Genomic DNA, 23,392 nt, shown 5'->3' with positions numbered 1-23,392 from the left:
ATGTAAAGAAACAAATCCTTAATAACATAATTATTAACTTACCGTGGAAATAAAAAATATCCTATTAATAATACCCCACTTATATTATGGTAAATGTTTTAATAAATTACTAGGATTGTTTTTAGAAAAAAATATTTGTAGATCTTTTGTCTTTTCACAATAATGTTAATAAATACAATGTTTAAGGCTTGAAATAATAAGATTTGATTTAAATTAAAATAATATGTATATAATAGCATACGAAAATGAAAAAAATGACAGGGTAGGTAAGTGGGATGGAAGAAGTAATATTTACCCCTCATTTTCAGAAAAGATGTCTTGTTTGTTGGAATTTGACACTAATAATAGTATTTAAATGGAAATAGTATAAAATAGAATTTAAAAGAATAAAATGACTTTACTTTTTGAAAAATTTTAAAAAATAGATTACAGAATAATTTGAAAAAATAGAACTAATTTTGTTATAGGTTGAGGTCACAATTACTAAATAACGGAACATAACAATTGTTTTGAAATTGGAAGATAAAGAAAACTTTTTGGTAACTGAGGAAATACTAAATTTAAGTGTAAAAAGTAAATATTATAAAGTGTAGGGAGGTATTATTTTTTAGTTTTAATGTCAAACAAACAAGTTTGCTCGACTGAGAGTAGTTTCTAATTAGTGGGCTGGGCTGGGCTGGGCTTAAATGTCAATAATAAATATGACCAAATCCAATCGAGCCCAACCATAACGTACTATCGCGCATTGACCAAACCAACCCAAACCCATTGAGTGAGACTGAGACTGAGACTGAGACTTCGTCGTCATTAAACCTATCCGCTCTGTGAAATTTCTTCCCTCGTCCCTCCAATTCCTCTGTGCCAATTGTTTGAGGACGGGAAGCTCTTAATGGTAAGTCATGTCTTATTTTCTACGAATGGACGAACGGCGAGCAGTCTTGGAAGACAATCTATGTAGTTGGAGAATGTTGGCGTCTAGAATCACTGCCACTGCCACTGCCCGCTTTCTTTCTGTTTCGTGCTTGGCATTTGTTCAATATATTTATATATGCGTTTGATTTGTATGATGGACTGATTGAATTGCTTAAAGAAGATCAATTTTTCCCTTGCCTTTGCCTTCTTGGCACGCTGTGGATTGTAATTTAATTGCAAGTGATGTCAAGAGTAGGCTACAGCTTATCGACCAAGTTGTTAAATATATCTATAGCTTCTCTTTGTAGATCTAGACAATTGGAGAAAGCAGAAGCTGCTCTAATAGATGGTATTAGGTTAGGAGTACTACCGGATGTGGTTACTTACAACACTCTGATAGCCGGGTACTGTGAAGTTTCTGGTTTTGACAAAGGTTATTCTGTCATCCCCAGAATGAAAGAAGCTGGGATAACCCCAAATTTGATTACTTACAATTCTTTGATGGCTGGTGCCGCCAGGCAGGAATTGTTACATTGCTGTCTTGATATGCTCGAGGAGATGCTTGATATGGGGATTGCTCCGGATATGTGGAGTTATAATACCTTGATGCATTGCTATTTTATATTGGGAAGGCCTGATGAAGGATACAGGATATTCCACGACATCATTGTTAAGAATTTCACACCTTGTCAAGCCACATGTAACATCTTGATTGGGGGGCTTTGCAATAATGGCCACATCCACAATGCTCTAAGGTTATTTAGGAATTTGAAGATTCATGGATGTGCTCCTCAGGTACTAACATATAACATACTTATCACTAGTTTGTGCAATTCTAAAATGTGGAGGAGGATGATGAGTCTCTTTAAGGAACTTAAGGGATCAGGTCAGCGCCCAACTGCTCGGACTTATACTTCAGTTATGAAGTGCTGCTTTCACTGCGAACACTTCAGAGAAGGATTTGAGATTTTTTCAGAGATGAAGAAGAATGGATATGCATACGATCTATTTTCCTACTGTACAGTTGTCAGTGCTTTGGTGAAGTCAGGCAGGAGGAAAGACACTGATGGGTGTATTGCACAGATGATTAAGATTGGGTATGATCAAGACATTGTAGCATATAACACCTTAGCATATTGGCATATCAGGGAAGGAAGGCTGGAGAAGGCCTATAGTTTGTTGAATTTAGCCACAGAGGGGGGACTGGCCTTTGATGCTTATACCCATACCATGCTGATTGATGGGCTCTGCAAAGCTGGAGATTTTGATGGAGCTGAGAGGCATCTCAATCATATGAAAATTATGGGCTTCAATTGCTTAGTTGCTCTTAATTGCTTTATTGATGGACTGTGTAAGTCTGGCCACTTAGATTATGGGCTGAAAGTTTTTGATTCAATGGATGCAAAGGATTCTTGTACATACTCTTCCTTAATACACAGCCTTTGCAGGGCAAATAGGTGCCGTCATGCTGCTGACCTCTTACTATCCTGCATTAAAGACGGAAAAAGAGCACTAAGATCGGATCAAAAGGCAGTTTATAATGGTATTTGTCAAACATATTCCAAGAGGGATGCCAAGAAATTTATGCTAAAAATCCGGGTAGCCAAGTTGTTGCACCATTAAATTGTCATTGCTGTCAATGGTGATTGCTGTCGCAGTCACTATGGAGGAGATGCAGTGCACTATGACCGACATAAGGTCAGAAATGATGGCCCTAACAGTTGATGTTTCATTCACAAGCCTTGATTAATTACTCCCATGGTGTAATGTTACCAGGCTTCCCAAACCAAGCTAATTCATTTCGCAGTAAAGCTGCAAGGTATGGAACGCCTGTTGTAATATTTGCAAATTCTCTGTTCCTTAAGAAATACTGAGGAATATCGATTTTTGTGTACCTTCATTTCACCTCAAGTGAGTTTGCGGGAAATTTCCTTGCTGTGCTTCATTATTTGTTTAAGAAGCTGTAATTAAATCTCTGCGCAATTACTTACAGCTTCAGCCCTCAAACCCCCTACTCTCCAATATGAACAGTCAAAATGTTATTCTCATTTATTTATTTTTATCATTAGCAGTTAATTATAAAACTTGGGATTTTCATTGACCTTTCCTCACTTTCTTGGCTAGTGTTATGCATTTCAAACATTTTTTGGTAAAATACATTGTTGCTGAGCAAGTATTGATGTATTTCAGTAACTTATATCATTCCTTCTTTTACAACAGTGCATTGACAGTGGTGATAATCTGTGTGTGCTGTCAAGATGACTGTTCGCTTTATTTTGCTGTCTCTGGGGCTGCTAGAACTTGCTTTTCTGGCTCTACATCCAGTAAAAAAAGTGGAGGGATCTTTAAGATGGCTTGAGCTACTGTGATTCTTTGTTTCTGGCCACCTGAAAATTAAATTCACTGTTGCCCAACTTAGTTGTGCAGCACTGATGCTCCTTCAGGTAATTTGAGATTTTTTACTATGAAAAATAATGGCACAGAGTAACATTGCTGTTATAATTTTTTGAAGCTTCATCTGATGAAAGGGAATGCATTTGTCCATTCAGCTGCGTTCTGCACCTGACCAACATCTGCATTTTGGTTTCCTATCTTGATGTTTCCAGAGACTAAAGTCGGTTCTTGTGAAAGCAATCCTATGTTTTGCCCGAGGCACTTCAAGTAAAGATCCTTGATGTGTAGTTGTCTATGGAAATCTCACCTGAGGATTTTAAACTCAGTCTGTCTTCTTAACTTGAATCCATGTGAACTTACTAGAAATAATGATCACCTCTTAGAAGATCATACACCATAGAATCGTGTTATTAATGACATGATGACACACTTCGCCCATCCACTGCTTCCAACAAGAGCTAGCGCTTTGCCTGCTGTGATTGGCAAGGAGAAACCTTGAACAAGTAAGTGTACATCGCATATGCATATGTTCCCATGAATCAATGTACATGATTGCCATTTTCTCAATTACCTTAAACTCCTTTCCTGCAGCTATTGCCTGATTGAAGATTTGTATGCCTGCCTGGCGAGGCATGAGTGAGTGATCTTAAGTTGAAAGGGATGTAACCAAATCCTGATGAACGGCTTCCTTGTCACTCCCAGCAGCTGCCACACCACAACAACTCCAATCCACACAATCAGCGGTGCGCCCATAAACAGAAACCCCGTCTTTCGAACGTGCCTGTGTCAACTACCAATGGTGCATCCCTTCAATCTACTTATGTAAGCATTCTGAGAAAGGATTTGGTTGCTGAATTCCTCCAGTTTTGATGTGGCTGGCTGGTTGACTGGCATCAAGCAAGCACAAGGCAGTACATAGAATATTAATTAGAGGCGAACTGGTTTTCATTTCTGAGATTAGAGTAGGTATCTTCTTCACCAGTCCAGTCTACTCCACAGATTGATTGGAATCTGCAAGTGAAATAGCAACAACAATAATAATTATGGAATGTCTTTTTTTCGAACAATAATTATAAAATAGGTAGATTAAACTTTACAATACCTATTTGTTAGAACCCTAAGAAGGTGCAAAAATAGTTGGACGATAAATGGGACTTTTTCTAACTTTTGACTAACATTTGAAAAGTTATAGATGTGATTAAAATGCTTTTTTTCTTTTCTTGAGAGGCAATGGTAAAATAACATGAGAAAAAGAGTAGACGTGGAGAAATTAAATGAAACATTAAATACTTTTCACTAAAGATATATATATATATATGTTGTATATTCATTCCTAAGTTTTTCATTGAATTGAGGGTTTGTCTTTGAAGTGTCAGCTAGTTCTTTCTCTCTCTCACCTCACCTGGCTGCTGCATACCCTGTTGCCCTTATTTTATTCCAAAAACCTAAAAGAACCCACAGGGAGGGGAAGGGGAAGGGGAAGGGGAAGGGAAGACTCATCGAACCTTCCAACCCCAAATAGAAAAAAGAAGAAATCGAGCAAGAAACGTCATAAAAAAAAAAAAAAAAAAAAAAAGAGGAAATCGAGCAAGAAATAACACACCTAAAGTCAAAAGTGGGTAGGAATTTCTCTCTCAACCACACTTCTCTCTGTTTCTTTTCGTATCATTCTTCCTCCGCATTTTTACCTTGAATAGAAGTAATTGTCCTCTACAAGACTTTCGAATTTCGGAAACCCAAGTGGGAGTACAGGTAAAGTTCGGATTTTGTAGCGTTCCCTTCCCCTTCTTTGTTTTATTTTTATTTTTCGAAATTGCCATCTGCTATTAGATTTATGTGTGTGTTCTGGTTTTGGTGGGATCAAGACAAAGTCTTACCAAGTAAGAATAGATTCAATTTGGGATTTGGTATTTTGAAGTGGATAGCTGCGTGATGGAATGTTAATGTGGGGCGAGATCTACTGCTTTTATCCTTTGTGTCCATATTTTCTGTATAAATATTTTCACGTTTAAGCTTCTGAATTTGGCTATTTTTGATGAGTAGTGTAAAGATTGCAGGCATGTTAAGTTGCACTTGTTGCAAAGTTTAGGTTACTAGCATTTTTCTACTATGTAGCCAAGTTTTTATCAACACCAATATAGTGAATTGGTAGGGTAAGAATCAAACTTTATGCTGCAATGGATGATGAATATTCAGAGAGATGGTTGATGGAAATTCAATTCTGAAAGAGTTGCTTTATTGCTTTTGCTTGACATTTTTTCTTTTATTCTCTTTTCTTTTCCAATACAGTTATCTTAAGTTTGGATCGATTATCCACCTCAAGTATCAGATTGCTTACTTTCTGAAGATTGAATATATTAGCTGTTTCTACCTGAGACATTGATCTCAGGGGTTGTGGAGGCCCAAAATGGCAGACGGCAGTCCGAGGACTGATACTTCTACTGATGCTGACACAGAAGACAAAAATTTGAGGGTAATATGTGACTTGATACAATATGCTTAAATTCTTGTTACTTTATTGGGCATGAATAGTCTGCACTATATATTCAGTTTTTTTTTTCCTTCTGGCATTACCATGTTCACCCATGGTGATAAGTTTAACTTTGTATGTAATGCCTACTTTTCATCTTTAACCTAGTGCTCTACTAGCAAATAGAACTCTTGTTGTTTGCTATTAGCTGATGATGCCATCTGTGTCTTGTGCAGTTTCAGAACAGTCAGTTACAGGTAACGGTTGCTTCTGATGGAAGTGATAAGTCAAGAGATCAGAAGGTTTTTACAGGCTTAATTTAACAAGTATATTTTTTAGGTTTGTTATGATTATGAATCTGAATTCATTATTACAACTACTTTGTGCAGACACTCCGTCGACTCGCTCAAAATCGTGAAGCAGCAAGAAAAAGCCGCTTGAGGAAGAAGGTAGGTTTACTCATGTGGGAATCACTGCATTTCATTTGTGCCAAAGGCATGCTCGCTACTTGTTGATGGATCATTTCTCTTACTTAGATATATCCTACTAGTAATGAATCAACAAGAACACTAAGTTGACTGATTATAAAACTAATTTTCGTACTACTAACTGGTGAACGAACGGAAGAGGTTGTCCTGAATCCCCATAAATTACCTGGCAATAAATAACACAACCTCTATGCTTCCGCCCAGATAAAACTCAACTGAACAGAATACATAAGAGGATAGATTCAACTTATCACTTTCCTGATGTGCCTTAATGAGTTGAATTCAAATATTACTTGCAGGATTATGAATGTATGATGTAAATCTGAATTTAACTTAGAATAGCTTTCCTCTTCAGCAATCAGCACTACTTTGTTTTGTAAAAAGTTGAATTTTTGGTTGCTCATATAGCTGGGCATACGTGTTACCTTTATTCTAAGAAGTTCTTGTTTTTTAACATAATTGATGTGTTCATGTGCTGTATCTTACATTCTATTGTTCAATGTGTCTTGGATTTGGAGCTCAGGCCTATGTTCAACAGCTAGAAAGTAGCAGAATGAAACTGACACAACTTGAGCAAGAGTTGCAACGAGCTAGACAGCAGGTATGGGCTCCGGGTTCTGACAATTAAGCTACGCAAATATGCAGTTTTTTTCATTATTATTTTCCTCTAATGAATTCTCTTTCTTTTCTCGTTTTTGGAAGGGTATATTTATTTCAAGCTCAGGAGATCAATCTCAATCAATTAGTGGAAACGGTATGCTCAACTTCTATTTTGTACGCGGTTTTTCATCCAGACTAGTGGTTGTGTTAGCTGTCATCACTTTTTTATTACAAAATTTAACCTGTGACAGTCTCTTAACTCATGTCTATAAGTTTATGTTTATAAATTGATGCAAAAATAAGCATCTGACTTTAGCTCCCATAGATGTCAAAGTATTTTGTGCTGGAGTAAAATTTCTAATTTAGGGATGTGTGGTGGCATTCTCACTATCCACTTCTTTTTCTTTTATACAAGAAGTTTACTTTTAAGGCATTAAGGAACACAATTGAATGGGTATTCCTTTTACCATAATCAGGTTTGCTTGCTTGAGGATCCAACTTGTGAGTGCAGTTCAATTGCTATCCCCTCTTCATTTCTTGGATGGGGAAGAAGGAATGTCATTTCATGTTTAATTATGCTTCCCACATTTATATATTACATAAGAATGCCTAATTTCTACTGCACGGTGAGAATGAAAACTTACTGAAGCACATCTTTGCTAAATTTGTCTTGATGTGGCGAATCAAACCCCGCCATGTATGGCAATATTTTGTAATTATTAAGGTTTTTCAAGAAAATGTCTATGGACATGCTAAGTAAATCTTTTTGTTGTTTTGTTTCAAAAAATTTGAAACGAAATTCATTCTCTCTTCTTTACAGGTGCTTTGGCCTTTGATGTTGAATATGCACGGTGGCTTGAGGAGCACAACCGGAGGATTAATGAGCTCAGAGGTGCTGTCAATTCACATGCCGGTGATGGTGAACTTCGTATAATTGTGGAGGGCATTGTGTCGCATTATGATGATATCTTTAGAATAAAAGGTGATGCTGCAAAGGCTGATGTCTTTCACATTTTGTCTGGCATGTGGAAAACACCTGCTGAAAGGTGCTTCCTCTGGCTTGGAGGATTTCGTTCGTCAGAACTTCTCAAGGTTAGTTGCATCTATAAACTCTTGTACGTCTTACTATGCATTGCAGCCAACATCCTAATAAGCCTCAATCATTGTCAATTGGGACCTTTCTAACTGATTCCACAGATGTAATATTTTTAAGTACAGAGAATCCCTTTGTTATTTCCCTTTCCTTTTTTTTCATTTCATTACTCGATCTGTGACATCTTGGTATAACTTATCTATAGAGAAGCAAAAATTATGAATAAAATATTTAATGGTACCTGATCCATAAGAAATAGTAAAGAGATGGAATGGAAAAATGGAAGATATATATGCCGCGGAGATTTTGAATAGGTAGAGGTTAGTTTAATCTTATTATCTAGAAAATAAAGCTAATTGGCTTTTGCTCAATCATTGTCAATGCACTTCTTTCTTAATTTCTATTGAAGTAACTAAATAAGCAGCTTGTGAGGATGTTACCAACATCTCAAGTGATTGCATTTGAGGGCTGTAAAGCATATTTCTGTTCGAGTAATTTTCTAGCAATGAAATATTTTTTGATTCCTGGTTGCAGCTGCTTATGAATCAGTTAGAGCCGTTGACGGAACAGCAGTTATTGGCCATTAACAACCTGCAACAGTCATCTCAACAGGCAGAAGATGCCTTGTCACAGGGAATGGAAGCTTTACAGCAATCCTTAGCTGAGACTTTAGCCGGTTCTCTTGGCCCATCCGGTTCATCTGGGAATGTTGCCAACTACATGGGTCAAATGGCCATGGCTATGGGAAAGCTTGGAACTCTTGAGGGCTTCATACGTCAGGTCATCTACTTGAATACCTGTGTGCATTTGATTTGCATTGATTTTAAGTTGATGAGTGCATTGCCATATTGACACCCTTATTTATTTACAATGGACAGGCTGACAATCTTAGGCAGCAGACCCTGCAACAAATGCACCGGACTCTAACAACCCGTCAATCTGCTCGAGCACTACTTGCTATCAGCGACTACTTCTCGCGCCTCCGGGCCCTTAGCTCTCTGTGGCTGGCCCGACCCCGTGAATAACAAGAACAAAGTTTTTTGTATAATTAATTAATTAATTCCCAGTGATGTATAATTTGTAGCGGGGCTTTGATTAGGGAAAGAGTTGCAAGAATTGCAGGATGGTGGTCATCCTAATGGAAATGGAAAGGTAGTGAATCAGTCAGTAAGTGTGTAGAGGTTGAGGAGGGAGGGAGGCATCATTGCCATTATAGGATTGCTGCAAGTTTATAGTTAATGCAGTAGTAGTAATCTATCAAATCAGAGTCAGTCGGTCATGTTTGTGTTGAGTGAGTGAGTAAATATTTTCAAGAAACCATTGGTGTCTTTTTTAAGTGCTGATTCTCATTGATGGACTGGACACAGAAACAGAAACACACACCAATTTCTTATTAATGGAATTGGGATTGCTTCTTCTCATTCATTCTCACACCATTATTATTCCCTTCTTCTTCTTCTTCTTTTTAGTTTGCTATTACATCATTTTGTTCAACACTGGAGAGCTGATGATCAACAACGTTAAGGTGGGGATGAATTGAATTAATGATTGCTGCATTTCAGCTGAGGGCCTGTTTGGCTGTTGAGGTCCTGGAGTTCCTGAGAGCAACCTTTACTCTTATGACAGTTACACTTGAGAGGACTTGTTAATAAAATAAGTAAATCCTTCCCTGTGCTTCTCTGTAACTCTCTCTCACTCACTCCATTATCCATCCATCCATCCATTTCTGCTCTGCCTGGCAGCGGCAGCTTCTTACCGCCGATCTGAAGATGTATGGTAATCTGCACCTACTCTCAATTTATCAATATGTACGTTGGGATAATATATATCAATGACTGCGTGTGCGTCTGATTCAACCTGCTGTTGTCTGCACAAATCTGCTGTTCTATTCACAATATCACTACTATTTTAGCGACGACGACGCTTATTCGGTTCTTGTGCTTTCTGCTTATCTTTCAAGACAAATAATTTCTTTCTTGGAATTCCTTAACACGTTTTTGTCGTTGCTTCGAATATTCAACGGCCGGTGTAGGCTTCGAGAATGTTGGATGTTTCTTTTCCTGCATTTATTGTATGGTTTTTCCACCAGATATGGCAGTGGCTGTTCATATTTGGGGAATGACTTATTAGGTTTATCAGATCCAATTCACACACAGCAGTCTATTCCACCGTTTTTTCTTAATGTTTCCTCTCTCTCTCTCTCTCTCTCTCTCTCTCTCTCTCTCTCTCTCTCTCTCTCTCTCTCTCTCTCTCTCTCTCTCTCTCTCTCTCTATTTAATTGTGAATTGTGACTTATATTGTAGATTGCCTTTGCTTATTTGCCAAAATTCTGTATGACAGTTTTCTAGATTTCATCTGTGTTGTTATCGTCAATTATGATATGATCATTTTGCCTCAGGGGAGAGTTACATGTAAGTCTCTCGTTTTGCAGAAGATGAAATGATTGCCAACAACGAGGACTTATTAATAGAGATCCTACTATGGCTGCCGCCAAAATCCCTGATGAGATTCAAGCTGGTATGCAAGCAGTGGCTCTCCATAATTGCAAGCCGGCATTTTTCTGAGCTACACACCCGACAGCAGCGTGACCACCTGTCTCATGATAATACACTCAGACCTTCCCTTCTCCTTCGCCTTGCAGAGTCATCAAATTACTTTCATATCCAACAAAGCTTCCAAGGTCAAAAGTGGTCATCGTATCACTTCTCTCCAACTCTTAGTCGACCAATTGTTCGGGGGTTCTCCAATGGGCTGTTTTTACTTCAGTGTCAAAATGGTGAGCATCCCCTTGAAGAGTGCCATGTTTACAATCCAGTCACCAAGGAATCTCGAGTGATTTCCCTCAACAACAGTGACCAGTCTAGATGCGTTGTCGGCCTCAACTTAGCATTCGATCCTTTAAAATCACCTCACTACAAAATTGTATGTGTCAGGACTACTAGAAGGAGGTCATCTCTTTTGTGGCGGAGTTGGTGGCGTCGTTGTCAGATTGAGGTGTATGAGTCCGACACTGGTGCCTGGAAGCTTCATGAAGAAACAATATTAGCCCCAAGCAACACCCATTTCCATCAAGGCATATATTGGAATGGTGGAATTCATTGGAATAAGATCTTCTTTGATCTCCATGGAAATTGCGTCAGAAAACATCCTGAGGTTTTGATTCCGGATGATCCTAGAACAGTGAAGTTTTGTGATTATGTTGAATCCAATGACTATCTGCATTATGTTGTATATCTCCCTGAAGAGAAATCCGTTATGGTCTTTGAATTGCTAAGTGATTACTCCAGTTGGACATTGAAGTACCATATTAATCTGGATATATTTTCTAGGCCACTTTCTGTGTTAAGCATGATCAGAAGAGAGAGTGAAGAAGATGACATGTTGATACTTCACAAGCCTGGCATGATTATGGCTTACAGGTTTAGGGATAAATCAGTAGAAGTGATTGTCAACTTTGAAGATGAGGAGTTTTACAAGGAGCAATGCATTCAATTCTTTTCCCAATGCACTATTCAGTACACTGAGACTCTAGCACCTCCTTGACTGCTGTTCATGGTGGTTAATTTGGTATGAATTTTTTTGCGCCTGCTTTCTACTCTTTCCTATCTGAACCAATACAATTCTGAGGATGTTTAGACAGTAATCTCTTCTTTTGTTCACGTCATTTTGTCTATTTCTTTCTAAAGTTTATACACATATGTGAGTTATACTTGCTAATACATTTGAAAGGATATCTTGGGTTGACGACTAAATTGTGTTTTAACTGCTGTTCTTCCCCTCCAACATGTTATTGTGGTAGAGCACAATCACTGCTTTGAACTTTGGTAGATCTCAAAAAGTTAAGGGGTTTACATTAATTCACAAATTATATGTAAAATTTTCTCTATGATGTCCTGCAGATTACAGTTGCTCGAGACAAGCAGAACTGGCATTGTGCTGAAGAAATGGCTTGTATGCGTTCTACAGACGATACAAATTTCATCTGCAAAAAGATTGCTTGGGAATGTCTTTGTCAAAGTGGCTGAACATGAGCATATTTGTAGTTGGTATCATCATTACATTACACCTTCGCCTTGTGGAGATGGAAGCTTGTGGATTGATAATCTATTTTGTTGTATTATCTGAAGGATCATAGATAATATTTAAAGAGAATATTGTTCTTGTAATGCTATGATCATCTCAAGGATGGATACATTCAATTAATTGTGAATTACGATGGCAGCTACCTAAATGACACTATTTCCCACTTGTTTCTGGGAGGGACCTACCTTTTCTCCTTTGCTATCAAACTATAGGTATCTTCTGTGGTAGATGCCAATTTGCATTGAGCTTTCATTGTATTGTATTATATTCAGGTTCAGATATTGACTGCCCTGTTCTTGTTTGAACTTATTTGGCAGCAACAGAAGACTGGCCCTGGCCGGCCAGCCGGCTCTCCCTAAGTCTCCGAGAATTATGTGGCTATCTTGTCTCTATTATCAATGGATGCTACTACAGCTCTTCTACCACCATCCTCCTTGATTTGATTAGAGGTATTGAACAAATCACCTCCTCTTGAATCTCCTGCAGGATGGATGGCAAATTCACCTTCACCTGGAACGACGATGTGTTGATGGAACTCCTCCTCTGGCTGCCTGCAATATCACTTGTAAGATTCAAACTGGTATGCAAACACTGGCTCTCCATAATTTCATCCCACCATTTCTGTCTTCTCCACACTCTCCGCCACCACAAACCCCAACCCTCTTTCATTTTCCACCCTCACACCATCTCCCCTTCCCAATTCTTCTACTTCCATCCTCTGTCCAGTGAACGTCTGGTGCCATATCACTTCACTGTCCCTATCCCTAACACAAAAATATTGAGCTCTTGCAATGGCCTGCTATTGTTGGAGTCTGATCAACCCGGAAAGAGTTGCTACATTCACAATCCCACCACCAAGAAATCAAGGTGTATTAATCTTACTGTCGGTGGCACGCACACAGATCTTCTGGGGCTCAACTTGGCATTTGATCCTTCTAAATCTCCTCACTACAAAATCATTTGCATCAGGAAAGCTGCAGCAAGGCAGCCTGCTCCCCGTAGGCAGCCCTATTCCCGGGATGGACTAAGTTGTCAGATTGAGGTCTATGACTCAGAGATTCACACATGGAAGCTCTCCCTGGAATCATTCACAGCATATAGAGAAACCAAGTTCTCCTTTGGTGTCCACTGGGGAAATGCAATTCACTGGGATAATCATCCTCGTGCCCACATGTACTTCGACATCAGTAAGAATGTGATTGGAAGCTTACCCTATGCGCAAATCCCATGGCCTCCGGGAGGAGGAGGTGGAGCCTGCCATTGCCAGCTCCAAGAATCAAATGGGCGTTTGCATCACTTCATCATTGTATCAGACAGAGGTGACAAATCAATAGCAGTACTGGAATTGCAAGAAGATTACTCCCAATGGCAGTTGAAGTACCATGACAAATTTGGTCGGCTTCCAGGTAAGACTCGGACCTTGTGTTTTGTGAGAGGAGACGAGAGAGAGGTAGACACTATGGTGTATCATGTGCCCGGAAAGATGGTAGTTTACAAGTTCATTGACAAGAGCTCTAAGGAGGTTGATCTCACAAATGAAGCATTTTATAAGTATGATTCTGTCTTGTTTGAGCCTCAAAATATCCATCTGTTTGGTGAAAGCTTGGTTCCTGTCTGATCCGACTGTTATTATAGCATAAATGAAGGTCTGCATTTGGCCCCTCTATATGCAGATTGGCTTTTGTGAAGAATAAGGTATGACTTTTGTAAGTGCTGGTTTATTTAATCTATAATAATCTCTTGGAAGTAAATACAGCCTTAAAGGTCTCTCTCTGCTTAGAAGAGCTGCAAAACTATTAAAATTTTATGATTATGAAGATATAGATAGATAGATAGATAGATAGACAGATCACTCAATCTCTAGTCTGAATAGTAATTAGTTATGTATGTAAAGTTACCCTTTCCAAAAAAGCATTCTTCATCTCTAAACCTGCCTGATTCAATCTCTCATAATATTGTTTAGGGTGGTAAGAAGTAAGAAGAAGGATTCTTCCCTTCCCTCCCCTGGCTGGATTCTAATCTTCTTAGGATGTAATAATAATATATAATTAGAGTGAGCAGTTGCCAAAGAAAGGAATCGCTTCTGAGTGAGGCCATCCATGAATCAGGACAAAAGAAATGCTAAACCCATCTATAAAGGATTTGCAATAGTAGTGAGTGAGTCATGTCAGAATTCCATCCCCATTTGAAGTTCATACCTCAGCCTCAGACGTACAAATATGGATGTCATTGTCTCCCCTCCCTCCCTCCACCCATGCCAATGGCATTGCCACCTTGGACTTGGACCTGGACCCTTCCCATTTCTTTCTTTCACTTTTCTTTCTCTTTAGTCTGCGGTTGCACCTTCATCGTCTCAAACAACTGCCCTTTCACAATATGGCCCGGTACCCTGGCCGGTTCAGGAACACCGCAGCTTCCAGCAACAGGGTTTCAGCTGGATTCCGGCCAGACCATTGCCATCCCCAGTGTTCCTGGGTGGTCGGGTCGCTTCTGGGCTAGGACTGGCTGCACATTTGATGAAACGGGTGTTGGCTCTTGCCAGACCGGGGATTGTGGTGGGAAGCTGGAATGTGCGGGCCTAGGAGCCACGCCACCAGCATCACTCTTTGAGATAACCCTTGGAACTGGAGACCAGAAGGACTTCTATGATGTTAGCATTGTCGATGGATACAACCTGCCACTCGTTGCTGCACCAAGAGGAGTTTATGGTCAATGCAATGCCACTGGCTGTTTAGCAGATATTAACATGGGTAATGAACAAATAATGAATGATCGATCTATCTACCTACCTACCTATCTATCTATCTGTAAGCTCCGTTCGTTACCATGTATTAGATGGATGATTCTGGCCTAACCAAAATGAATCAAACAGGATGCCCTAAAGAGCTTCAGGTGATAGGAAGTGAGGAAGGTGAAGGGGGTGTCGTGGCGTGCAAGAGTGCCTGCGAAGCATTTGGATCCGACCAGTACTGTTGCAGTGGGGAGTTTGCAAACCCGTCTACCTGCAGGCCGTCTTTCTATTCAGGTATCTTCAAGAGAGCCTGTCCAAGAGCCTACAGCTATGCATTTGATGATGGAACCAGCACTTTCACATGCAAGGCCTCCGAATACATCATTGTATTCTGTCCCAATAGCGGGTAATGCCTCCGATCCAATCTCTTCTCAATCGTCCTGTTTTTGACAACCAAAATTTAAACAAATCAGTGGAATATTCTTGGCAATACAGGATGAGGAGAATAGATGGTGGATTACAATCTCCTGTACTGGCAGAAAGCCAAAGAGGGAAGATTGCGCGGACAGTTTCATCTTCAACAATCCACCTACCTTTCCCGATATCAATATCTTTCCTACTCTTCACTCTCTTGCTTTGGCACACCTGAATCTTGATAGGTTTAACAGCCCTGTTCTTTCCAAGCAGCACCGAGAGAGGTCCTCGCCCACTAAACCTTATAGGCTATACCTCTCTATCAAGACAATGTAAGCGAAGCTGCTAGAGTTCAGTTTCAAGGACATCATGAAAAATATAAATTAACCTGCAGAGTACCACACCGAAGAGACTTATGGAATAACTAACTCATGTATCATTAGAATGGAATGATATGAAATATTCGAATAATTCAGCATTATCCTGCTTTGGTTAAGTAATCTGAAAGCATTTGCTACCTAGCAGTAAAACTCTCATGTAAATTAGGTAAATGGTACTGTAACATTTAGTATCTTTTTTGTTTCTTTAAAGCTTAATCTTACAAGAACTAAAAGTTGGTCCCCTCTAGCTATACTCCAGTTCATAGTCAGGCAGGCATATCATTTATAAGAACAGAATATAATTGTGGGGGGAGCAAATGAAAGAAAGAAATAAAATGAAAGTATCACTGCAGTGAAAAGAAGATCTCTCATTTCTTGGATTTGCTCTTTTTGGAAACTTGAGGTTTCTTTTTCACTTTCTTGAGTTGTTTTCCTCCTGTAGGCTTTCCCTTTTTCCGTCCTGGACCCTGAATCAAGATCTAAGCTGATGAGCACAACTTTCACATTACAATGACAAAGAATATCGAAAAAACATACTGTTGCTTTTCCAGGCTTTCTCATAGTTTCTGCATCATGTTGGTCATCAGCAGCCTCAGTTTTATCAGCTTGAGCAGTAGCCTTCTCACCTTCATCTTCTGAGTCAAACGAAAATCCATCGAGGGTTCCTAGTCATGGAGAAAAAAGTGATTCAGAGATTGGCTTTTCTGCATTAAAGTTCAAAATGAAGATAATACAGCTAACATAAGCATAGTAAGATTAATTATGATAATGAATCATCAGATAATATATATCTAACCTTCAACCATAGTCTCAGCCTCATAAACATTTGATTGTGGTTTCAACTGAATATAATCATTCATAATAGCCTCAATCTGGTCAGAGATCACAATTAGTGCAAATTAAGTAGTATAGAACATAATCTCCTAATTCCCCATATATTCTTTGACTTAAAAATTTGTCTTGTGATAAGGATTTACAAACCTTTGCCTCTGATTGGCTAAAGCTCACCTGAAAACATGAGATAACTTTCAGAAAAATGGGAATGTACATACCAGAAAAAGGAAGATCACCGCGAAGTAAGTAGTTAAGGATAGATGGAATACCACACAAAACGTCCTTGATGGAACTATGGTTGTTTTGTATATAGTTCCTGGAATAGATGTTTATTTAATCAGCTTGAATGAACAATGAATACAATTGACAAACTGTACAATTAGATTAGCCAATCTAATAGGCATCCTAAGAGTACAGCTCCATAGAAAACCCTGATGCTGCATACTATGATTCTAAAGGTAAAATAAGGGGGCAAAAAGGCCATCAAAATTGATGACAATGCTGACAAAAATTTTTGTTCTGTTCATGCTGATAGCAGATTCAAAATTTTTCCATACATATGGTAACCCAAAGATGTATTCTTCCCAATACAAGAGTTGATTGCTATATTAAGATTTTGATCAAATGGAAAATGAAATCAAGTACCCAAGAAAATAAAGTATGCACATGCCTTTTAAATCTAATAGCATCTCTTGATTTTTTGAAGGATCTTCTGAAATAACAACCCGTCCAACAGAACCAACATCACCACTCAAATCTATGGAATCACCTTCACATTCAACAAGTGCCTGCAACAGAAGGAGAAGGCAAGCAACCATGGGACCAATTTATTGATAATAATACACTAATTGATGTGCATTAGAAGATCAGGCAAGTGAAGTAGGAAACAAGGGAATAATATAAATTAGATGCAATAATTATTCTTATCACAAACAGTAAATTTAGTTCAAGCATCTCTTAATTCAATGAGATACAAAGGAAGCTGAACTCTTTAAAAATCCAACACATAGAATAGTATTGAGTTCTATAGAAACCAATAGAGGATATATAGAGAATTATACAAGTACTTCATGTGCTGCAATGCTTTTCGGAAGTGCCAGCCTTTCAAACTTAAAATTGAGACATGATATTAACATTTTAGTGAGATAAGGTACTATCGGCTAACCTTTGAAAGTTGAACTTTCTCTGGGAGCAAAAGTGGCACCGTTGAAGTTGCTACCTGAATTATTGGATTGAAACAAACTTGGTTAATTGTAAATAGCTACAGAAGCAGTTGGCATTGGAGCTTCTGACCTGTGGCCCAGGATGTTTCCTTGAGACTTCTTCCTTCACTACACTTTTGCTATTATTATTCTCTGTATTGTTAAGAAAAGGAAAAAGATCTTAGATATAACAAGGACAACAAGTTCCAAGAACCCAAAGGTCAATAGTTCTATAATCATTTCAGGACGGTTGCAGAAGTATTAGGACCCAGATACAAGGTCTTTACCTCCATCTATACTAGTATTTATAGCCTTCTTCATAGAGGTTTTCTCATCCCCTTCTTCCATATTTTTCACTGAAGATTTAACATTGGAGGTGCCATTTGTTGGAGATTCTCTAGCATCGTCAAGGAGAACATCACCAATTTCATTACCATGCTCTGTTGCAAACTCTTCTTCATTTGCTAATATATCCATTTTTGCCACTTCATCCACTGTAACAGGTTTTCTATCTGGACCAGATTCAGAATCCGAGGACAATGACCAAATGGTATGATTATGTCCCTATGGAAAAGAACATATGCATAGGCATTATTTGGGTGCATAAATAAATTAATGGATTTAATTCACAACTCATGAAAATGACAAGATAACAATGGAACCTTTTGAAATTATTAGGGTGCACAAATGATATTAACGTAACTACGTTTCGAAGCATGTTGCAAGCCACTAACTTCAATTGATCCAGTTGTGAATATGTTTGTGTCTGTGAAAAGAAGATGCTACTTACGTAAGACTTGTCATGCTTCTCAGGTTTATTTTTCTGTCCAGTGTTTTTCCGTTTAGCCATCTTCCCTGCATACAGTAAACTTTGTAACTCCTAGACAGAATAGATTCAAACAAACTGTTCTGTTTTCTAGTTTTACGAATAACGTGATAATTAGAATGCATATCAAGAAAGTGGTATGCTTATAAAGTATAAAACAACACCTTCCTTGCTCTCTTCTTCATTCTTCCTCTTCCTCACTGGTGTTTGTTTACCCTTTTCATTCTTCTTTGGAGACTTTCCTTTGTCACTCTTGCTCTCTGTATGTCCTCTTCCATTATTGGCATCATTACTATCAGAGATCTTTGTGGCTCCTTTATTAAACAATTTACTCAGATTGAGGCCATCCTCATCATCACTTCCGGGACTGCAATCCGGTGGCGACTCTGATCCAGATGACAGCTCTACAGCAGAGTAACTTGGAGGCTAATAAAAACATTAAAATCGTTACTCTTAAGATCCAAACAAAGAACACAACTATATGCATAACAACCTCAACAATTCAATCAGCATAAAATGGGTATTTTAACTCAGAACTTAGATACATACTGCTGCAGCTTCACAGGGCATCTGACCCAGCAAATCATTAATTTGATTATTGTGTGAGGCATCATCGGGAAGCAACTTAACTTCAATTGTACCCCAGTGGCACATATAGCAGATACGCTTACTAACATTACTAAAATTAACATCATATTAAGGAAAAGATACAGGATAATCCTCCAATTTGGTTTAACTTTAAAACAATCAGCACATAAAGAGCATTAGCCTACTCAGATTGATAAATTACAAACGGGAGACATTTATGAACTAATCTTGGAACCGAATAAAAATTTTGAGCAAAGTGAGCGGGAAAATACCTGGAAAGAGCGCAACCAGTCCGGAGATTCTTCTCTGGAGTCACCCATGCGAAAGCTTCAAGCACTAGATTAGATTTCGAAGCAGTAAGCCAGAAACCCTAATTCTTAGAAGGTTGCCGACTCCAGTCCTTCCAGAGATTCCCGACGGTGGGGAGGTGAGGCCCTCTGGGAAGAAGAAAAAGTTGTGGACGTAAAACCACAAAAGCTATAACATCGTGGGTGTGAAAGATAAAATTAAATTAAATTAAATTAAATAGGACTCCACTCTTTCATATTTGTATTTTAACCCCTGGAGAGTCTTAAAATTAATTGAATCGCCCAATTTTGGTCCAACTCCAATATTGAATTGTTTTTGTGCGAAGGAAATAGTTTCCCTTAGGGGCAATGTTGTTGCCGACAGAGAAACAAGTTTCGATTTGAATTACCGGTGCAATTGAAATCTGGATCTGCTGTTTGTTTAATTCCACCAGGAAGTTGTGGTATACATACATAAATCGACACATACATCATACCATACGAGCAAACACAGGTAAGTAATAGTAATTCTTATCTCATTCAATATACAATCGAACAACAAACAAACATACTGTATGTACTTCTGCTCCAATCATGATCAGTCAGTAGTGTATAAATAACTAAGTCTGATCTTGGAGATCCTCCCTTCTTTTGCTTGCTAACAACACCAGCAGGATTGACAACCCCAATTTCCCCTCAAAAAACGCCGTCCACGTGCAGAATTAAGAGGAAAGGGAAATACCAAAAAAAAAGGTGTGATAGAGATAGAGGAGAGATTATTGAGAGGCGATGCTGGAAAATGAAGACATTGATTGGAAGGCGGACAATTGCTCCATCAATTGCAAGATCCGGGACCTGTACTCCCTGGCCTGGTGCACGGCCTCTGCCTCCAGCTCCCCTAGCTGGCAGCAGAGGCGCTCCTCCGCTTCCTCCGCAACCCTAACTCTCCGCCACGCCTTCTCGAGCTCCTCCCTCATTCTCTCCTCTTGTTCCTCCCTCTTCTTCAGCTCCTTCTCCAGCTCCTCGTTCCTCCGCCGCAGCCGCAGCGCCTCCTTCTCCCCCTCCTCTCCCTTCCACGGAATCGCAATGCTGGGAGCCATATCAGATCGAGTAATTTAACAACTGATTGAGAAATAGCTAACCGCAGACACAATTTACAGTTTTCGATTTGAGATGTGCTGCAGGTATTTTGAGAAGGGAATGAATGAACGAATATATAGATAGAAAGCAACAGTGGAAGAGGGGTTTGCAGGTGCAAGTATGGATAGCGTGAAGCGTAAAGGCGTCCAGATTCAATGTATCTCGGTACTCTCTTTTATTCCCTCGGCTATAGGTCGGTCCCCACACCATTTATTTTGCTGCTGCTCCTCTATCAACCACGTAATTGATATCCCTCATTTTTTCTATTTAATTGTTTATTTATCTGTAATAGTGAGTCCATTCAATAGCCAATCCCAATTATTTCTTCCTTCTAAGGTCACATGTCTAAATTAAAATAATAATATTCCTCTTGTACAAGTGCAAGATTTTCATTTACTTTGACCACGTATATTTGAAAAGGCTAAAATATATTACTAGTATTATATAATATAAAAGTAATGACATTTAGAAGAATATTTATTATGTTAAGTGGATAATATAATTATTAAATTAAAAAAAAAATAATCTTATTTTAAGAGGGACGAAAATAAAAATTAATAACCTTCACTAATATTTTTAAAAAATAATAATAATTAGTTAATACTAGCATGTAGGCATCTAGATAGATAGAGAGGGGAGACCTCTATAATTTGCAAACAGTTTTATTATATTTCATATGTCGTACATACTATTTTCATATTGTCGTTTTTATCTACATTAACTCAAACATTCAATTTAGAACGGAGGGAGTACAAAATATATATATATAAATAGCAAACAGTTTTATTATATAAAATATATATTTTATTTAATAAATACCTTTATTATTTGTTCATAATTAATATAAATGTTGTACTTCCTTCGTCCTGCAAGAAGGTTGTCATTATCTTTTTGCGTGTTAATCTTTGAATATTAATTATGATATCAATACCTAGTACAATTTAAGAAAATAAAATAAAAATATGTTTATTAGTCTTTTATAATACATATACAATGATATTTGTTGAATAAATTATTCAAATGTAAGAATATACAGGTGTGTGTTTGTCTGTATATGTCTAGGTTCAATGTATTTAATGCTAGTATTGCTTGCTCTGGATGCTAGAAGTCCCGTTCAAAGGTCAATTGCATTTTGTGCTAGAGTAACAAAAACTTGTCAATACTCGTTAATGGAAAAAATGAAGTTTGAATTTGTCTAAGTCATTCTTAGAACACAAGAGAAGAGAGGAGTTTTGCGTAGCGTCGATAACGATGAAATTTGGACATATGACTTTTAAAGTAACGCCAATCACAATCACGCTTCAATTCTTCTTATTATTTTAGTTATTATTTTAACCCCTCAGTAGTCCCATTAGCCAATAGCCAATAGCCAATAGCCAATAGCCAATAGCCATGCTCTGTTACATTTCTATTTTTTTATTTATGCGGTTCAAATGTATGCTTGGATTTATTAATTCATTTCGATTCGATTGGCCGGCCGCCGGTCAATGCCGTGTTTCGTTATATATATATATTTTGGAGTAGGCAGGATTTGCTCTTTTTTTAGTTCATTTTTAATGTCAATTTAAATATATATAGGATATAATATTATGTGAAAAGAATACTATACTCCATTCATCTAACTCGTATGTATCTATTTATTTTTTGCAAGTAATTTTAATATAAGAGTAATATTTTATAGATAATAGTATAATAAAATATAGGATTTGTTTAGGAGTAATATAAGAATTGCGTGCATAATATAAAAAATAATATTTTATATTTAATATTGACTTTTGTGATAAGATAAATAAATATTGAGAATCGTGTAAAAAAAATTGAAGAACAATGAAATAAAAGAAAAGAAAAATTACCTTTAAATTTTTTCCATTGTTAATAGCATTATTTGTAATGTTGGGTAAAGTTTAAGAGTTTTTTTTATTAAAATAAAATTATTTTTTCTAAAAATGGAAATTGACATTTTAACTGGAGAAATGAAAATGACAAAATAATTATACGGCTTGGATGGAGGAAATATTAGTATTATAAAATATAGGGAGATATAAGAAGAATGACTTGATGACACGAGATAACTTGTAATCATGATTCTCTTAATATGACTTATTTTGTCTAGATCACGTCGTAACGAAAAAAATAATACTCTTTTCGTCCCACATACCATGTCCAAGTTGTTGTATATGTCCGTCTCACATATCATGTTACTTTTTTTTTTTCGGAAAATGATTACACACTTTAATCTCATTTTAAACTTTTTATTTTTAAAAAAAAATTTAATAAAATTAATTAGTTATCTTAATTTTAATTTATAATTATTTATATTATAGAATAATTATTTTCACTAATATATTCTTAATTATCTACTAATTGCACCCCTCCTAAAATACTCTATTTACAATGTAACAGACACGATATGTGAGACGAAAGTAGTAATAATAAAACAAAACAAGAGAGATATGTATGTTTTTTTTTAAAAAAAATAACAATAGTAATAAAATAATACTAATAGATAGAACATAGCAATAATCTTTTTAGTAGTGTACGTTATTTTAGAGAATACAATGTTTATAGTTTAGTATTTTTAAATAGTATAGATTTATATATAATATTATTAATAATATATATATATATATTAACACAATATTTAATATGTATTTTATTTATTTAAAAACGTTCACTATTAAACAAAAAAACATTATTTTTATATTATTAAATAATCTTTTGTACCTAATTTAAAAAATTCTTATATTAAAAACGCAAATGAACAAACTCATTAAAAAATTATTATTTTAAATTAAAAAATAAATATAAAACGTTTTGAACCGTCAAAATAGTCTAGATCACAAATAAGTTTACCTCAAATTATGGAATTTGTTTCCACAACATACTTTCATTTGTTTTATACTATTCATTTCTTAAAATACACCGCATCAAATATATTTTTTCTTTCACA

At 37.2% G+C, this 23,392-nt stretch overlaps 7 protein-coding genes across 20 annotated transcripts; 5 read left to right on the top strand and 2 right to left on the bottom strand.

Moving 5' to 3' along the window:
• Positions 1-812: 812 nt before the first annotated feature.
• On the top strand, positions 813-4,407 carry LOC127256266 (pentatricopeptide repeat-containing protein At5g46680). 5 transcript variants are annotated; one of them, XM_051282173.1, is made up of 5 exons: positions 813-2,610; positions 2,689-2,731; positions 3,133-3,356; positions 3,425-3,809; positions 3,898-4,407. In XM_051282173.1, the coding sequence occupies exon 1, from the start codon at positions 1,156-1,158 to the stop codon at positions 2,533-2,535; it is 1,380 nt and encodes a 459-aa protein (XP_051138130.1). In that variant the 5' UTR covers positions 813-1,155; the 3' UTR covers positions 2,536-2,610; positions 2,689-2,731; positions 3,133-3,356; positions 3,425-3,809; positions 3,898-4,407. The 5 variants fall into 5 exon arrangements, with proteins under 5 accessions (XP_051138130.1, XP_051138129.1, XP_051138128.1 ...); XM_051282172.1 differs by having other exon boundaries at positions 813-2,731; positions 3,519-3,809; XM_051282171.1 differs by having other exon boundaries at positions 813-2,731; positions 3,462-3,809.
• A 285-nt stretch (positions 4,408-4,692) lies between these two features.
• Positions 4,693-9,382, top strand: LOC127256272 (transcription factor TGA2.3-like). Of its 3 annotated transcripts, none has more exons than XM_051282187.1 (9): positions 4,693-4,925; positions 5,596-5,779; positions 6,013-6,078; positions 6,166-6,225; positions 6,788-6,865; positions 6,967-7,018; positions 7,685-7,956; positions 8,492-8,737; positions 8,836-9,382. In XM_051282187.1, the coding sequence occupies exons 2-9, from the start codon at positions 5,714-5,716 to the stop codon at positions 8,980-8,982; spliced, it is 987 nt and encodes a 328-aa protein (XP_051138144.1). In that variant the 5' UTR covers positions 4,693-4,925; positions 5,596-5,713; the 3' UTR covers positions 8,983-9,382. The 3 variants fall into 3 exon arrangements, with proteins under 3 accessions (XP_051138144.1, XP_051138143.1, XP_051138145.1); XM_051282186.1 differs by having other exon boundaries at positions 4,694-5,058; XM_051282188.1 differs by lacking the exon at positions 4,693-4,925 and adding an exon at positions 5,080-5,186.
• A 203-nt stretch (positions 9,383-9,585) lies between these two features.
• LOC127256270 (F-box protein At5g07610-like) lies at positions 9,586-12,211 on the top strand. Of its 7 annotated transcripts, none has more exons than XM_051282178.1 (3): positions 9,586-9,728; positions 10,389-11,524; positions 11,857-12,211. In XM_051282178.1, the coding sequence occupies exon 2, from the start codon at positions 10,397-10,399 to the stop codon at positions 11,498-11,500; it is 1,104 nt and encodes a 367-aa protein (XP_051138135.1). In that variant the 5' UTR covers positions 9,586-9,728; positions 10,389-10,396; the 3' UTR covers positions 11,501-11,524; positions 11,857-12,211. The 7 variants fall into 7 exon arrangements, with proteins under 7 accessions (XP_051138135.1, XP_051138134.1, XP_051138136.1 ...); XM_051282177.1 differs by having other exon boundaries at positions 9,598-9,733; XM_051282179.1 differs by having other exon boundaries at positions 9,624-9,728; positions 10,356-11,524.
• Positions 12,104-14,448, top strand: LOC127256269 (F-box protein At5g07610-like). 2 transcript variants are annotated; one of them, XM_051282176.1, is made up of 2 exons: positions 12,104-12,252; positions 12,364-14,448. In XM_051282176.1, exon 2 carries the CDS (start codon positions 12,528-12,530, stop codon positions 13,656-13,658), a length of 1,131 nt encoding a protein of 376 aa, XP_051138133.1. In that variant the 5' UTR covers positions 12,104-12,252; positions 12,364-12,527; the 3' UTR covers positions 13,659-14,448. The 2 variants fall into 2 exon arrangements, 1 of the variants encoding a protein (XP_051138133.1); XR_007839823.1 differs by lacking the exon at positions 12,104-12,252 and having other exon boundaries at positions 12,500-13,735; positions 14,004-14,448.
• On the top strand, positions 12,500-15,681 carry LOC127256271 (pathogenesis-related thaumatin-like protein 3.5). The gene is made up of 3 exons (XM_051282185.1): positions 12,500-14,790; positions 14,913-15,177; positions 15,267-15,681. The coding sequence occupies exons 1-3, from the start codon at positions 14,205-14,207 to the stop codon at positions 15,418-15,420; spliced, it is 1,005 nt and encodes a 334-aa protein (XP_051138142.1). The 5' UTR covers positions 12,500-14,204; the 3' UTR covers positions 15,421-15,681.
• Positions 15,682-15,704: 23 nt separating this feature from the next.
• LOC127256268 (DNA-binding protein BIN4) lies at positions 15,705-19,516 on the bottom strand. The gene is made up of 12 exons (XM_051282175.1): positions 19,288-19,516; positions 18,592-18,853; positions 18,392-18,456; positions 17,889-18,165; positions 17,693-17,754; positions 17,565-17,618; positions 17,070-17,187; positions 16,669-16,715; positions 16,547-16,573; positions 16,362-16,437; positions 16,103-16,230; positions 15,705-16,032 (listed from the first exon to the last, which is right to left on the bottom strand). Exons 1-12 carry the CDS (start codon positions 19,333-19,335, stop codon positions 15,934-15,936), a joined length of 1,263 nt encoding a protein of 420 aa, XP_051138132.1. The 5' UTR covers positions 19,336-19,516; the 3' UTR covers positions 15,705-15,933.
• A 305-nt stretch (positions 19,517-19,821) lies between these two features.
• Positions 19,822-20,514, bottom strand: LOC127256273 (protein RESPONSE TO LOW SULFUR 2-like). The gene has a single exon (XM_051282189.1). It carries the CDS (start codon positions 20,400-20,402, stop codon positions 20,079-20,081), a length of 324 nt encoding a protein of 107 aa, XP_051138146.1. The 5' UTR covers positions 20,403-20,514; the 3' UTR covers positions 19,822-20,078.
• Positions 20,515-23,392: the final 2,878 nt, after the last annotated feature.

Source organism: Andrographis paniculata, unplaced genomic scaffold, assembly GCF_009805555.1.
Source record: "Andrographis paniculata isolate CXL003 unplaced genomic scaffold, ASM980555v1 Contig55END, whole genome shotgun sequence".
NCBI classification, from domain to species: domain Eukaryota; kingdom Viridiplantae; phylum Streptophyta; class Magnoliopsida; order Lamiales; family Acanthaceae; genus Andrographis; species Andrographis paniculata.
Note: the sequence above shows the minus strand (reverse complement) of the source record. Positions and strands in the feature narration are given on the sequence as shown.